Consider the following 15,520-nt stretch of genomic DNA (forward strand, 5'->3'; position numbering starts at 1 on the left):
TTTTAAAGAAAAAAAGCACTAATAATAATCATAATAATAATGCAAGGAGCATTAATGAAAGACTAGCCCAAGGTCACCAGGCAGCTGCATGTGGAGGAGTGGAGACATGAACCCAGTTATCCAGATTACGAGACTACTGCTCTTAACCACTACACCACACAGGCCTATATAGAGACACAACTGCCTATATTGTGGTGTGGGTGCAATATTAGTGTAGAATACTGACAGGAACAATGAGTAACCCATCAAGGGATGCAGTGTGTGGACTTTGCACTCTCTATGTGCAATTGTTGCTGGAGACAGATTGAATGTCACATGGAAATTAACTGATCCACATCACTTTTAAAAAAGCAAAAACATACTAGGGTAACCAGACTAAGAGCAGAGAACCATGTCTGAGAACCTTTATTGCTAAGTATACTTTCTTTCTGGCTCTTTCATTCGTTCCGTTTTCATTTGGGCAAGGGAGCCATGAGACAGAAACTGTGCGATGCTGTAGTGTAGACCCATCGCCCTTTGGCATATGTCCCTTCCATCCCATAGAAAGGTGGAGTCTGGCTGGGAGTGGGAGAGGAGACATTGCCATCCTCTTAGCAGCAGTTCAATGGGGATGAGCAGTGTTAGTGTGAAAGAGAATGAAAGTGACATCATCGTCTTATTGGGGCCGATTTTACACAAAAACTTCGGGAAGCAAGCTTTTGAGTTGTGCAGAATACTTTCTCAAACAAAAGAAGGCTCCAAAACAAGGAACAAAAACAAGGAAACCTACCATGTTTTCATTCAATGCTTCTGTTTTTCTAGCTGTGATAACTGCTATTTAAATAGAGAAAGAAAAAGGACGGCCCCTCCTTGTGCTCTTGCCACTGCACTGGGCCCCACAATCCTGACACTCCCCATTGACAACACTAGGAAAGCCATCGTCTTGCTGCTGTGGTGGGCTATTGTTTTTGGCCTTATTCTCTCAAGCACATCTTTCCTTTGCACTCCCTGCCTTGAGTTTTCTCATTTCCTTTTGGCCGGCCCATCTGTTTCTTTCTCCCTCCCACCTATTCTACTCCCAGGGTGGAGGGCGCCTCCGAGGACTTTCCAAATGTAAACCCCGTCATTCCTTGTATCCTTGAACTTGGTTTGATATCTGTGAGTCACACCTCCTGCCATTGTCTTCATTGCCCCTTGGTCCTCTGCAAGCTGGGAACTTCCTTTTAGCTGAGACCAAATATTAAGCATTTTTCTAGCATGTCTGACCCTAGTACACACTTTGAAGTTCTATTTCTATCCAGCTAAAGCCTTTCAGCTGTTTGCTTTTCAAAGAAAGCCAGATCGATTTGTTTAATTTTTGTGGCCTGTTATCACTGCTGGCAGTATATCTGAAACTCTGTGCTTTGGAAATGTTTGGCCCCATTGCAGACCACATTAATCTGGTGGTCTCTTTTTGTCTAAGTTTGCTTTCTATCACCCCATCCTAAAACCTCCATCTGTCAAGCCACTTTCAGCTCTCTTTAAATCTATTGTTTATCTCCACTCTCTGAGTTCTAGTTAAGGAAATTAACTCTACCTAGAATTAGCAGTAATGCATCAAAGCTCCACTGCATCCATTAACTGGTACTTCCTTTGTAAATAAGATCCACCCGACTGCCTTGCATTTCTCTTATTGATCCTGCCTTTGGTTGTCTCCAGACTGCACGCATTTTGTGGGAGAGATTGGCGTGCATAATGGAAATTTAGGCTTGTGCAATTAAATAGGATCTGTTGTCCTAGCACAACAAATTCAATTTATTTTAAATGACTTTTTGTGGTTAGGAGTGAGGTGGAAATGTACTGAAAAGTGTGGAATGAAGGGATGATTAATGAGAAGATACATAAACACTGCACAAGCAAATTAGAATGAATGCCCCTTGCTGTATATCCTTCCCACAAACAAATCAGGATGAACGCTCAATAAAGACAAGATACAGTTCTACCTTGAATCCTGAACGCCTTGGTACTCGGACGTTTTGGCTCCCGAACGCTGTAAACCTGGAAGTGAGTTTTCTGGTTTGTGAACGTTCTTTGGAACCCGAATGTCTGATGGGGCTTCCATGGCTTCCAATTGGCTGCAGGCAGGGGCGTAGCAAGGGAGATGCAGTAGGTGCAGCCTGCCCCTGGTGATCCCACTGAGGGAGGTGACAAAATGGTGGCAGCACTCACTGTGGAGCCTGCAGTGCGCCCAAGCCACACGTCTCTCCTGGGAGTGAGGCAGTGGCTTGAGCACCCGTAGGCTCCGCACTGCCCCAGGCTGCCCATTCCTTCCCCCTCAGTTGTAGGGCGGCTGAGTTGGAGGAGGCAGGCAGACTACTCAGAGACCCCGTGGTGCCCCAGTGGGTGGCTGGCCCCGCCCCCAGGCACAGGGCACGAGCCGCCCCAGGCACCCAATCTGTTTGCTCCGCCGCTGGCTGCAGGAGCTTCCTGCAGCCAGTCAGAAGCAACGCTTTGGTTTCCGAACATTTTGGAAGTCGAACGGACTTCCGGAACGGATTCCATTTTACTTCCAAGGTATGACTGTATAGTCTAATCTCCATGTAGTTTTTTTTGTCCAAAACATGTTATGAATATTGGATGTATCTAATTTTTTTCTATCAGCACTATTACCTCCAAAGCAGCACTTTGCCGGGGTTGGTTGTCACTTTAAAAAAATGTACCTCTCACAGAATTTCAGTGAATATAATAGTCATGATAAGCAGAAAATAAGCTGGCACACTTCCACCCATCACTGCTCCCACAGGCCAGAAAAGTTTGCACATATAGAATTACTGCATGTTACAGCTCTGCTTAGAAGTACTGGGCTTATGTCAAGGGGAAAAAAAGATTGCAGCCACCACACAATGTCTAGAAAATTGCTGTTACAGATAGGTAGCCGTGTTGGTCTGCCATAGTCAAAATAAAAAAAATCCTTCCAGTAGCACCTTTAAGACCAACTAAGTTAGTTCTTGGTATGAGCTTTCGTGTGCAAGCACACTTCTTCAGATACCTGAAGTATCTTCAGATACTTCTTCAGGTATCTGAAGAAGTGTGCTTGCACACGAAAGCTCATACCAAGAACTAACTTAGTTGGTCTTAAAGGTGCTACTAGAAAATTGCTGCAAAAGAAAAAACAAGCAAAATTTCACTAGTCTTATCAGCCCTAAAAAGGACTTCATAGACACAATATTTCCAGAGCTGCTTCTTTTTTAACGGTATATGAAGTATTGGAGCATTTCTAGATGGTAGAAGGGCTACTCATTGTTTTGCTCTTGATGTTTTAGGTGCTTCAGGAAACAGAGCCAACACTGTTGTGTGGAGCCCAGTGCAAACACTCTCTGTTCAACAAAGGCATACCACCAAAAGTCTGAGTGCTGTAGAGAGAATTGCCTTTCTGGGATACAGGTTTTGGTTAGAGAACTGCATCACACCATTTAGAGAAGTGTGAATTTTGAGGAATAGTTGTGTTTTGGCATTTTTATTGTTTTAGGAGTGCAAATTAGGTAGGCTCACATTAAAATGCAAATCAAACCAATTCCTCTCCCATCCCTACCACTGTCCAATGTATCTTTGTGATGTTTGAGGCCACTGCATTTCACACAAAACTATCGCATTCAATGTGCCGACCAGATTGTGGTGTTGACAGTATCATACTTACTCTCATCTACACAAGTTTGCCACTTGAAGGAAGAAGAAAAAAGAGAGAAGCAAAATCTCTGCAACACAAGCTAATTGGAAAAAAATGTCTAGATGCTCTGAATTGGTTGGCATCCGTCTGTCTCGGGAAACAATAGAAAAGTGCGCCTTTGGGGGATCCTCTAGATCCCAGCAGAATAAGTTAACATCTGCGCATCTATTGTGCTCACCTGGAAGGGCCCAGAGAGTTCACCTGCAAGTCATTTAAGATTAGAAAGTACAAAAGAGCAGAACAAAGAGTCTCAGATGGACTGTTCATCCTATATTAATGTGGCTTGAATGGATTGCATATATTCAGATGCCTGAGGTAGTAGAAGAGGCTTAACTTTCAGAGAGGGTCACAGGACGAGGATTTTGGATTAGTGAATGTGACAAAGGGGAAGGTGTGGGGGGGAACCCTTAGGTCAGATACACAGCCTGCATCTGCCTTGTCTTTGTCCTCCTGTGTGGATTAGTTATGGCTCAGGGTGTCCATCCTAGGAACTAACTTGAAAGACTGGCAAGACAAGTCCTACCTTGATATGAGAGGCGGAGGCGGGGGACCCACTGCTTCCAGGGAGTACTGTTCTCAACTGTCAGCAAAACAACCCAAGCCACTAGGACTACGTTGGTAGTGAAGCAGCACCACCTACAGAAAGTCAAGCTGATCATCCCCTCGCCACAGTCAATAATTCCTATGTCAGCAATAACGTCTTGCTCATAGATGCATTTTCTTGCCAGAGAGAGTCACCTGAAAGAGAAATGGAAAAGATTCCTTACTAGACTCACAGGTGCTAGGAGGTCTAGTGAATGTAGCCCAGTCATTCATTGTCCCAATTCCCCTTTTCTTCCATCGTGAAACTTTCTGGGTGGGCTGGATCTGGCTATGTTTCTGATCTAGAAATATATTGGTAGCTAGCATATGAGAAGTGTAAATACTCAGGATGTTTAGGTTAAAACTACCATCTCAGTTACTTTAAGTATGGGTCCCTTTGCATTCTGCTTTAAAGCAGAGGCTTTTCCTTCTGTTAAATAAAATGTCAAAATATTTCAGTTGCAGTTTTTCCTCTTTGTGACACTTCTTTTCCTTAGTCCCAGTTCAGCCTTGGCAAGCTGCTATCCTGGCAACATGGATCCTGTCAGATTGTGGATAATTAAAAAAGGATGCACTTGTCTTGCCAAGACTTGAAACCTGATCTTATGCATATTTATTTGGGAGTAACGGTCTAACTCAGGGATGGGGAGCCTGCAGCTCTCTCTATTCAATAATATTGAATACTGCACCTCCCATCATCCCTGCATTGGCCATTCTGGATGGGGCCGATGGGAGTCCAATCCCATTGGTCCCATTCAGCATGGCCAATGCTCAGGGATGATGGGAGGTTCAGTCACTGGAGAGCCACAGGTTCACGATCGCGGGTCTAACTGTGACAGTAACTAAATGTGACTCATACATTTGAACATGGTTTGTGCTGGAGATGTATAAAGTGGGAGGTGAGCATGATTTAAAGCAGGGGTGGAAAAAGGATGCTCTACTTTTCCCCTTTGATATGCCTGCCCATGAATGAATTTCTCTAAGCAGACTCCCTTCTGCTCTCAGAGCCTAGCCAAAGGAAAAAGCAGTGCCTGCCCATTCTACACAAGAAATTGCCCCCTTTTATAGTTATTCAATGGATTAAAAAAAACCACATGGGCCTGCCATGTTGCATTTAGTTACCCACTAAAGTTCTGCTGAATACAGTGGAACATACTTCAAAGTAAGTATGCACAAGGCTGTAGATTTACAACTATATGTTTCTATAAACTTGGGAGAGGGGTACAGGACTGTGGCCCTCTAGATGTTGTTGGGACTCTAGCTCCTATCCATTGGTCACACTGGCTGGGGTTGATGAGTTGTGGTCCAAAAACATCTGGAGGGCCACAGGTTCCGTACTACAAACACTGAAATGTTTGCCAGAGGCAGGAAGTACATTTTGACATTTTGTTCCATAGGGCCTGTGTTTGGAGATGACCCAGAGTGAAAGTAGATTCTGGCTCTCATTCTATGGAAGAAAATAAGTTCAAATGTAAGCAGTGAGGCCACAAAAGGGGCAGAGGAAACAGGAAGAACAGGTACAAACATGGTGCTTCCATGCCTTGTATACTATTGAAGGATGTTATGATCAGTCCATCAGTTAATATAAACTCTTCATATGAGTATGGAAAAGTCCAGGTCTTTAGGATAAGGGAAGATGCCTGATGAAATTTGTCCTATTTTGGTGGCATCAAATTGTGAATGTTTTTCAGTGCTCAAAATTTATTTATATCAAGTGGAGGGGAAATGTCCACATATGTCTCCAAACAAAAGCTACATTTCTAAAAGTAGGATTTTGAAAACTGGCCACCAAAATCTTTGTGCTTAAAACAGTGTTTCCCAAAGTGGGCAATACTGCCCTTTGGGAGGTGCTGGAATGATCCAGGGGAGCAGTAGTAATCTCAGGTGCAATTGGGGGGCACTGAATAAAGCTAAGGGGGTGGTGGAAGCATAAGGAAAGAGTAGAAGAAAATGATATTTAGTCAGAAACATTGTAAAATTAAAGAATGTTAGAGTGATGTTGGACTGAAAATAAGCGGTTTCCAGCTGTACAGGTTAAAGTTACTGATAGAATAAGATTAAGATTAGGATTAAAAATGTTTAAAGAAATGGAAATCTGACAATTAAGAGGGAAAATTTTAATGTTATATTATATTAAGATTAAAGATCGGGTTTAAAGAAATTGAAGATATATATTACAATATTATATTAAAGTTAAAGATTGGGATTAAAAAAGTTGAAAAGAAATAGCTGGACAAACAATTTGGATTGGAATACAAAAGAGGGAGGTATGAGGAAGTCCAGAAAATAAGTAAACTAAAAAAACGGAAATGGAAAAGAGATATTGTTTTTAATTGTTATGTTTTTTGTTTTTTATTGTTGAATTGTGTTCTTTTTTGTGTGTTCTTGTTATCTTTTTTTCTTTTTTTGAGATATGTATTGTGTATGTTTTTCTTTTCTTCCTTTATTGTTCAAAACTTAAATAAAAATTATTTACAAAAAAGAAAAAAAAAGAAAATGATATTTGGAAAAACCATTTGTACATGTTTCATCTGTTGTGTAATGACACTTATTGCCAGATCGGATGCCAGCCCCACCTCTGGGACAGATTGGACTGAGCCAGCAGACTTCACTCCGGTCCACCCCATGGGTTTTTACAACATCTTTCTTGTAGGATGTAGGCAGAAATATAGATACATAAAAGAACACAAATTGTCACTGCATCTTCCTGTTCGTTCACTTAAAGAAGGAAGATTTCCAGAGGGCTCTGAGGTTTGTTTGTTTTTTCTGAAAAGGGGTCAGTTTGGGATCCTCTGCCTTAGACAATAAAGGAAGGTATTCAGGAGAGTAAGCAAGGTAAAGGTAAATGACCCCTGGACGGTTAGGTCCAGTCAAAGGCAACTATGGCGTATGGCGCTAATCTTGCTTAGGGGGGTGGCGTTTGTTCACAGACAAACAATCATATACTAATATACACAAGTATATATCAATTGGGAGCTTAATTTGTAATCCACAAGCCAGTTTAATTTTCTGCAAATAACTGCATTTAAGATGATGTAGCATCTCCTGTAATCTTAACATGGCATCACTGCTGTTACAGAAAAGCATTGTCACCCATCCCATCATATGCAAAAATGATGCAATATTTCTAAAATTTTGAATCTGGCAGGAAACCCTGGGCAGTGCCACACGTGATCCTTGTTCTGGGAAACAACAATGAAAGATCAACATTTTCTGCAGGAAATAAATGAAATGTGAAAGTAAAACATGTGAGTATTTGCCTCTTTATCTATTTATTTACAAGGTTTTTTTTTACCACATCCTCCCATCCTTTCACCTTAGGAGCACAGGTTGGCTTACAATAATAGGTGTATAACATGCAACCTATTACTGCTCAAAATATATATTTTAAAAAGAGCAACAAAAGAACTAAATAGACAACAGGATGCTTAATACTGGCTCTGTTGTCAATCACCAGCTACACAAATACGTCTTCAATTGTTGTTTAATCTGAACGTTCCCTAGGGGGGAATTCCTGTAGTAGGGCGAGGGTGGGGTCTCATCACAGAACATATTCTTTTTTGGTTCCCTGTTCTCCTCAACTCAGCCAATGGAGTGTCTACTTTAAAACACCCATGTACCTGAATGGTGGGCACCACAGTTTGGGAACCCCTAAACTACATGATTCTGTAAATAGAAGGAAGCAGAAACTTGGTGCTAGGGCTTGGAAAGGGAAGGCCCCTCCTGTTAAATAAGACAAATGCACAGTACATTATTTAATGTAACAGTGAATGATTGAAATGCAAAAACAATATTGTTTCTTCATTTCTAAGAACTCATCTAAGGTTTTAGCAACTGCTCAGACTTATGTCTGATTAAACATGGTTAGAAACAGGCTAGAACTTGTATTTCACAGCACTGCTGCTTGCAAGCTTCAGATCTAGCTGTTGGTTTTGCCCATGCCAATGGGATTGCCTTAGCTTAAGTGATGGGTGTGACATTGTTTTAAAATGAAAGTATGTTAATTTGATGGTTTGTGTGAATCAAACCACCTAAATGTACGGTAATTCACATTCCCCTGAAGCAAAGGCAGCCCCCAACCACTACTACACTGACTGAAAAGTTTCATTCAAAGCCAGCTTGTTTTCTACCAACTTCTGTCTCCTCTGTATTCCTGATGAGAGTAAATCACAGTCCAAACTATAAGCCATTGCCTAAATGGATATCTTAGAGGTGAACAGAAGAAGCAGTTTGTCATAGCAATGATTTATACATTACAGTGGGAGAGCAAGTTTCTAATGGATGGAACTGATCTGTAGATGATAAATCTAAGCATAATTTAAACACTGAGCATATGGAAGTTTCCTATCTTCCCAAGATCTCCCTAGTATTACATTCCTTTTCTCTTTAACTTAATACTAACGTGTCCGCGGTGTGCAACAGGCTGCCAGGTTAACATTTAAAAAATGAAAGGCACTCCGAAACTATGATTCTAGTTTTGTGACATGCCATGGAGAAATAGGGATTTTTAAAAAACTGGCATAAGCCTAAGGGAAATATTTATTTATCTATCTGGAGTATTTTTACTCCACTCTCTATAAAAGTACTCCAGAACAGCTTATAAAGATTAATAAAACACTCAGGTTTACAAGCTGAAAGGCACAACACAAAAGGAAAAGAGATTGGGTGGGAGAAGGAAAAAAGAAAAACCATGCTCTAGTTTACAAGGTGACACCCACCCCCAAGAGCAGATGGACCTTCCACTGTGGGCTGCTTGCAATTAAAAAATAGGGCTTCCAAGAAATTGCCTTGGGTCTTGACCTTTCTTTGCAGAACATATTGTCCTCCTCATTGGTTCATATGATTGAGGTGGCCCAATGTTCTGGAGCAAAGAATTTTCCTTTAAAACAAAGGTCTTACACAATAAGGACAATCTAGCCATCCTGCTCAGTTTTCTGACTCATGCCTCCTTCCTATAGCAGTTCTTATGATGACAGGCATTATGCACTAATGCTGAGTTTGTACATTGCCATATTAATGTGTCTGTCTGTGCATGGCTATAATATCTAGTTCAGTTTCCCATGTGGATATTCTTGAACTTGCTGAGAGTTTCCAAGCCAGTGGCAAGGTGCCTTGGAGGATCCAATTGGCAAGCCAAGGGTGTGTTAGCTACTGTATGGAGAGCTACTGTCCTCACACAAGGATAAGTTAACACGTAAGCAAGTTCTGCAACACTATTGCCTCCAGGACAACAAGCAGCCAAACTGTCACCTAGTGCAATCCCTGATCAAATCCACACAGTGGCCATCAATACATAGAGAATAGAACAATATATGCAGGAAAGAACAAAAAGAAAAGAAAAGAACAATGTTTGCTTTGCTGTTTCAGCTAGATCAGGAGTTGGAAACCCGTGGCTCTCCAGATGCAGCTGAACAACAACTTCCATCACCTGTAGCCATTGGCTATGCTGGCTGGGACCAATGAAGTCTGGAGGACCAGAGGTTTCTCACCACTGTACTAGTCTCATCTTTCACTTCCTGCTGCAATGAACTCCGCTTCACTATGAAGTGACCGTTCATCCTGGTTTGATGGTCCTTTGTTATTACATACCTGGCTCCTCATCTTATAGTACTTCTATATGAGATGCCCCATCCCTGCTGAGGTACATCTTGCATAAGGCAAGGAGAATTCATTGTTCCTAAGCCCAGTGTTTTCTCTGTTGAATGCTGATCCAGTTGGCATTATTTTAGGCTCAGTACTGTACTACAAGATACTTTTACAGGTTAGCTTTGAGGTCATTTTTCAGTCAGCAGTCTACTCAATAATCTACTAACCATCTTCATTTAGTTCCCAGCCCTATAATCACATCACAGCATTATTCAAGTGTGACCTTGGCATAATTTCAGTATGCACCATCTAGAATCAATTTATCTAAATTGGATCATTTGGCTCAACTGCAATAGACTGACTGTGGTTAAGTGAAGGGGTTTAGGGTTTTGAAACAGCCAGGATGCTATTGTCATTTACCAACCACTAACAGTGTGTTCTCACTGGAATCCTAGTGGATTCTGGCATATGTTATGCGTATCTTTTTACTTCTTGATTGTTTTCTAAATGATTCACAAGCTTGTGTGATCCCATTACAGTTTGGGCAGCCAGTGCAATGAGTAACGCTTGGAATTCAAGACTGGAGTCAACGATTCCAGGATGCAACTCAGGAAGTAGTCAGTGAAGATAACAATGGGCAGCAGGCCGATATACAAAATGTAACAAGTATACTCTATGAACTTTGCAGACAAAGGAAACATAATCTTTACAGGAGGAAAAAGAGCCCCAGTTGGATCAAGTATTGACTTGTCAAAGTATTAGCACTGTCAGAGGTAGAGCCAAGGAGCTTTCTGATAGCTCCACCATCCTTTCAAGAGCTATTAACTGAACTGGTGTTATATTCATGTGTGACCATGAATAAAATTAATCTTTATTTATGTTATTACTGTTGCAATCCTGGAGCAGGTCAAACACTGGTGAAGGGATCATTATATGTGGCAGAAGCATCTCTCTGCTGCAGAGGAGGAAGGACTGCTATTGGGACAACACTTATGCTCTCAGAGGCCCTTGGTACACCCACCACAGAAAGCTTTGCAGGTGTAGACATCATCATCATCAAATTTCCATACTGCCCTTCATCCAAGGATCACAGGGCTGTTTACAGTATAAAAACAAAAATACATACCATAATAACAAACCAAAACAATATGCCCTTCAGAGTTTAAAAGGCCATTGGATTGCTCAATTAGCCAAAGGCATGCCACTAGTTCTATTGGTGATGGGGCTGAAACAGAATATATATGCCTAACACCTGGGCAGTGCCAGTTCCAGAAAGTTTAAGGCAAGGGGATATACTCACCTCTTGATCCTTATGATGTCTTTGGAAGTGATAATTTGGCAGTTTCAGGAATAAATCAGAGTGTGAAGTCAATCACTGAAAGTTAAGAGAATCCATGGACTGGTAAACCCCAGAGAAATTACTCATGCCAATCTCTTTAGATAACAGCATTTTACTCTTTCACAAGAGTACTTTGTTTCTAGGTGGTATGCACTGCCTTTTCAGGGGGTATTAAACTACTTCTATCCACCTTTGCTTTGACCCCATGTTGAGAGAAAAAATAGTGGCTGCCCCATGTTCCCTTGCACTGAGCAAGGGAGCATGCTGCTTTTGACAAGGATGTCCAACCTATTTCCCCCAAGAGATCAGCAGCTGTTACTCTCTGTTCTGGAGCTGTTCACCACCTACAGAACTTTATGTCACGGGGTGACATACAAATGTAATTCATAAATACATGAATTGAATGACTGCATGATAAAGAGACAGTGCAGACATTCATTCATAGGCTTTCTAGTCTGCCCCACTGACACCTTATCTTTCCTTGGAATGCTTGAAATAACTGCAGAGTCTTCCATTAGTAATACCACTTGTGAAGTGAAACCCTTGCAGCATGAATATATCCAACAGAAGTTGCAGTAGTTAATTGCCAGTGATTATAACTGAGTGGGAAAGAAGGAGGACTTGGCCAAAAGAAAAAGGATATGCAAAAAGCCGGGAACTGATACTTAAGTGAGTGACAACTGTCTCACACCTGCTCAATATCAAGGCATGAAATGAATTTTCAGTAAAAAATTATGATCTTCAGTCACCCCACAACACTTTTCTTTGTGCTTTGTCCACATACAGGTCTGACTCAGCAAGTATATTCTGATTCCCCTTTTGCTTTCAATGGGCATATTACTGTGGTTTTGCCTAAAGTAGTTCTAGGAGTTAGGGACTTGACATAAGAACCTTAATAGTACTTTACGGACTCATATGTTCCTGGATAGGTGATTCATGTCCAAAGGTGGGGTCTCAAACCAAGGCTCTATAGTATGTGGGTGTGGATGGGTGTGCTAGAGAAACAGCAGTTTTGGATATAAAATATAAGATGCAACATCTTAGAGTTAAGGGTCATCTGATAGTCTTACACAGCATTAAGGTTTTAGTTCTTTTTCTTCAATACAGTGAAAGGAGAAGGATGCAGCTGCAGCAAACGTCTGGGCTGGGTCAATAAGCAGCAGCTGTCACTTTTCTCCAAATGAGATGGCAGAAATGAAAGGAAACAAATTCCTCTCCTTTTCTAGGCCCCTTTCCTTTACTCATCTATTTCTTCTGAAACTGATTTTTGTAGAGGCCTTTTTCCTTCTGTGCCAGGCTCCGTATGTGAATAGCATCCAGAAAACCCTTCAGTCATTTAATTTTTCATCCATTTATGGGATAAAGGAAGAACAACTGTTTGTGGCACCTACACAGTAGCTGGCCCAACACTTGCTGCCAAAATATGGCCTCTTTAATGGAAGCCATGCTGGGTTGAGGACAATGCAGCACAAGAGGCAAAGATTGTTTCACATCTACATTATTATTATGATGATGATGATGATGATGAACATTACTTCTATACTACTTTAATTTTTTAAAAAAACCTCTAAGCAGTTTATAGCATATCTTAAAATATCACAAATACGTCCCAAAACATCAGAACAGAACATTGCAAATGAAAATGAAATACAAAAATAAAAATCCACATTTAAGGCAGCATAATAAGCAGCAAAACAGAATTCTCTCTAATAAACATTAAAAAAGTAAAAAGTAAAACTACAATAAATAACCCTACAGGTTAAAGCAGGGATAGCCAATGTTGTATCCTCCTGATGATGCTTAACTGCTACTCCCATCATCCCTGACTATTGACCATGTTGGTTGAGGCTTCTGGGAGTTGTAGTTCAACATCTGAAGGGCACTGCGTTGGCTACCCCTGTGTTAAAGCATTGTCTGTGGCCAAACAAAGTAGCTGAAGGAGATACATAACATAACAACTACATAACACTCTATGCCCAGTAACATTTTCCAAGCAAACATTTAGCACTCTTTCACATGCAAACCTCACTCTCAGCCATTTTACCAACCATACCTCTAACACAGTTAACCCCTAGCCAACAACTAGTCACAAGACTAACAGCATTAAACATAATTTACAACTAGTTCACCCACCCACCTTAATCTCAAGCAATATAACAGCAGCATAACCACTCCCTCCTTGTCTCCCACCTAGGTAGGGTCCTACTCTCTCACACTGAGTGGTATAAAGCAACTGTATTACACACGAAAACCATATAACCCTGACTGTCACTCTGGGCAGTAAAAACACAATTCCAATTACCACTCAGCATGTCAGATAGGAGTTTCTAACAGACACAATGCTTTTGGAAGGCCCCCATGGTAAAACATTGCTTGGATGCTTGCCTGGAAAAGGCAATGGAGCATATGTGCCATTCATTTCAGTACTGTACTGACCCAGCTCAGAATGGTATGGAGAATCTTTATTTATTAATATGTGCAGAGTGCACTCACAACCCCCAAAGGGAACGTATAAAAAACAAATGTGTGTGCCTAAAGATTGAATAGTGCATCAAAAGCAACATAATCCTTGAAAGACCTACATTCCTCAGTGCCCTTTACATAGGGATTCCTTCATGTGGGATGAAACTGACACCCATCACCTGTCTAACATATGGTCTGACATTTAGCTATTCATTTTGCCAGATTCATAGCAGAAGCTTATAATGTCTACTCAAAAGTAAGTCACACTGAATTTTACTCCTAGGAAACTGAGTATAGAACTGAAACCTTATAGTTGAAGCTACAGGACAATACAAAGCCAAAGGTATGCATTTCCAGCCATCTTATACTGTCTGCCATCAAGGTCCCTTACGATTGGAGAATCTACACTGAAAATAGTTCAATGTAGTTTCATTAACGAAAAGTGGAATAAAAGAAACATTCTTTGCTATAGTGTTCACTGGGATAGCCAGTGTAGTGCCCTCCAGATGTTGTTCTACAACTCCCATCATTCCAGACTACTGGCAGTGTTGTCTGGGGCTGATGGGAGTTGGAAGTCCAAAATATCTGCAGGGCACTGCATTGGCTGCTCCTGGTGTACAGATTGATTTCTTTTGCTTGTTATTATCTCTGGTGAAACAGGCTTTGCAGAATCTGAAAGGCCTGCAAAACCTGTGAACAGAGATAATTGTGTGGTAAGTGTGCACATGAAATACAGCAGCTCCCAAATATCAAAAACAGTATCACATTTTAAAGAAGCTGATTTCTCAGTCTTGTTGTGATAAACCTGTGATGGAAAACCAAAGAAGCCTCGCTTACAATAAAAATGTGGATGTTAAGAGTAGGCTGAAATAGAAAATAGCAACATATTGCAGAACATGGACCAGGGGTGGAATAGTACAAGACTTGTAGGTCAGGACTGAGGGGCATTGTGTGTGGTCATATACACAACACTTGTCTGACTCAAACAAGCGTAATCCACTCATCACTGTCATGAGCAGTCAGTTCATTGAAAGAGTAGCATAGGATTTCAATACAGAGGCTTTTCACCTCTAGGTCATCTGCTCAAATCTTGATCAGGGCAATGCATGCCAAGAGTAACTGTGGCTGCTATCTGTACAAAAGCCTCTGTGAAATAAGTGGGTGGTCTCAGACACATTCCCGGGCACACATGTCACCATCACAGCCCTGGTCCCATCCTAGCAGCCCAAATGGGGTGAGGATGTCTGAAGATCATATCTACTCTATAGGTGTCTGTCTGGGGCAAGAGGGGAGAATGTTAATGGAGAAAATGGGAGCAGATGAAGTAGGCAGGGAAACAGCCTTGTTCAAATGCACCTGTTTTAGGAATTCTGCAGCTGACTTTGCTAAAACTGAGCTAAGAGAATGGAAATGTTAAAAACTATGTTCAAAATGGAAAGCTCCACAAAATAAAACGAAATAAAGAAAGATTTAAAGGGCACATTAGGAGCCTATGATCCCCAGTCTTTCAGGTTGTAGCTGATCAATGTATTTCAGAACTAAGCATTCAATCTGCTGTCTCTCTTAAAACCCTAGTTCTGAACTCATTAAGTCTCTCTCTCTCTCTCTCCCTGGTTTGAAACATGAAAGCTATACAGTATTTTCTTTTAATAAAAAAGCTCCCCCCTCTAATCTGTACTCCTCCTTGCTTCCTGCTGTAATTGGAATAGTAGGAGTGGGTGTAGGAGGGCTTGTAAGGGTCCAGGGAAAGTATTTTAATGAGCATAATAGGGAGGGGATGGGGTGAGTCTTTTCTCTTATCTGTTTCTTGTCAAAGATTTTCAGTTGGGATTGCTGTAAATTATGTCTTGGTTTTGAGGTGGCCT

General features: G+C 41.2%; 1 protein-coding gene across 7 annotated transcripts in view; it reads right to left on the reverse strand.

The window, feature by feature from the left end:
* Window positions 1–15,520, reverse strand: part of LOC308472001 (semaphorin-3D-like) — a 50,015-nt gene that overhangs the window by 21,539 nt on the left and 12,956 nt on the right. For 2 of the 7 annotated variants that reach the window (XM_080996416.1, XM_080996412.1), the window contains exons 2-3: window positions 4,209–4,423; window positions 1,962–2,153 (exon numbers count right to left, since the gene is read on the reverse strand). In XM_080996416.1, coding sequence (XP_080852542.1) covers window positions 1,962–2,153; window positions 4,209–4,344 — 328 coding nt within the window. In that variant the 5' untranslated portion in view covers window positions 4,345–4,423. Of the gene's footprint in view, window positions 1–1,555; window positions 1,915–1,961; window positions 2,154–4,208; window positions 4,424–7,887; window positions 7,907–10,874; window positions 10,973–11,153; window positions 11,229–15,520 lie in introns of those variants that run through there. The other 5 variants (XM_080996415.1, XM_080996413.1, XM_080996414.1 and 2 more) reach the window with 5 other exon arrangements.

Source organism: Podarcis pityusensis (genome assembly GCF_964106645.2).
Source record: "Podarcis pityusensis genome assembly, chromosome: 2".
Classification (NCBI taxonomy): Eukaryota; Metazoa; Chordata; class Lepidosauria; order Squamata; family Lacertidae; genus Podarcis; species Podarcis pityusensis.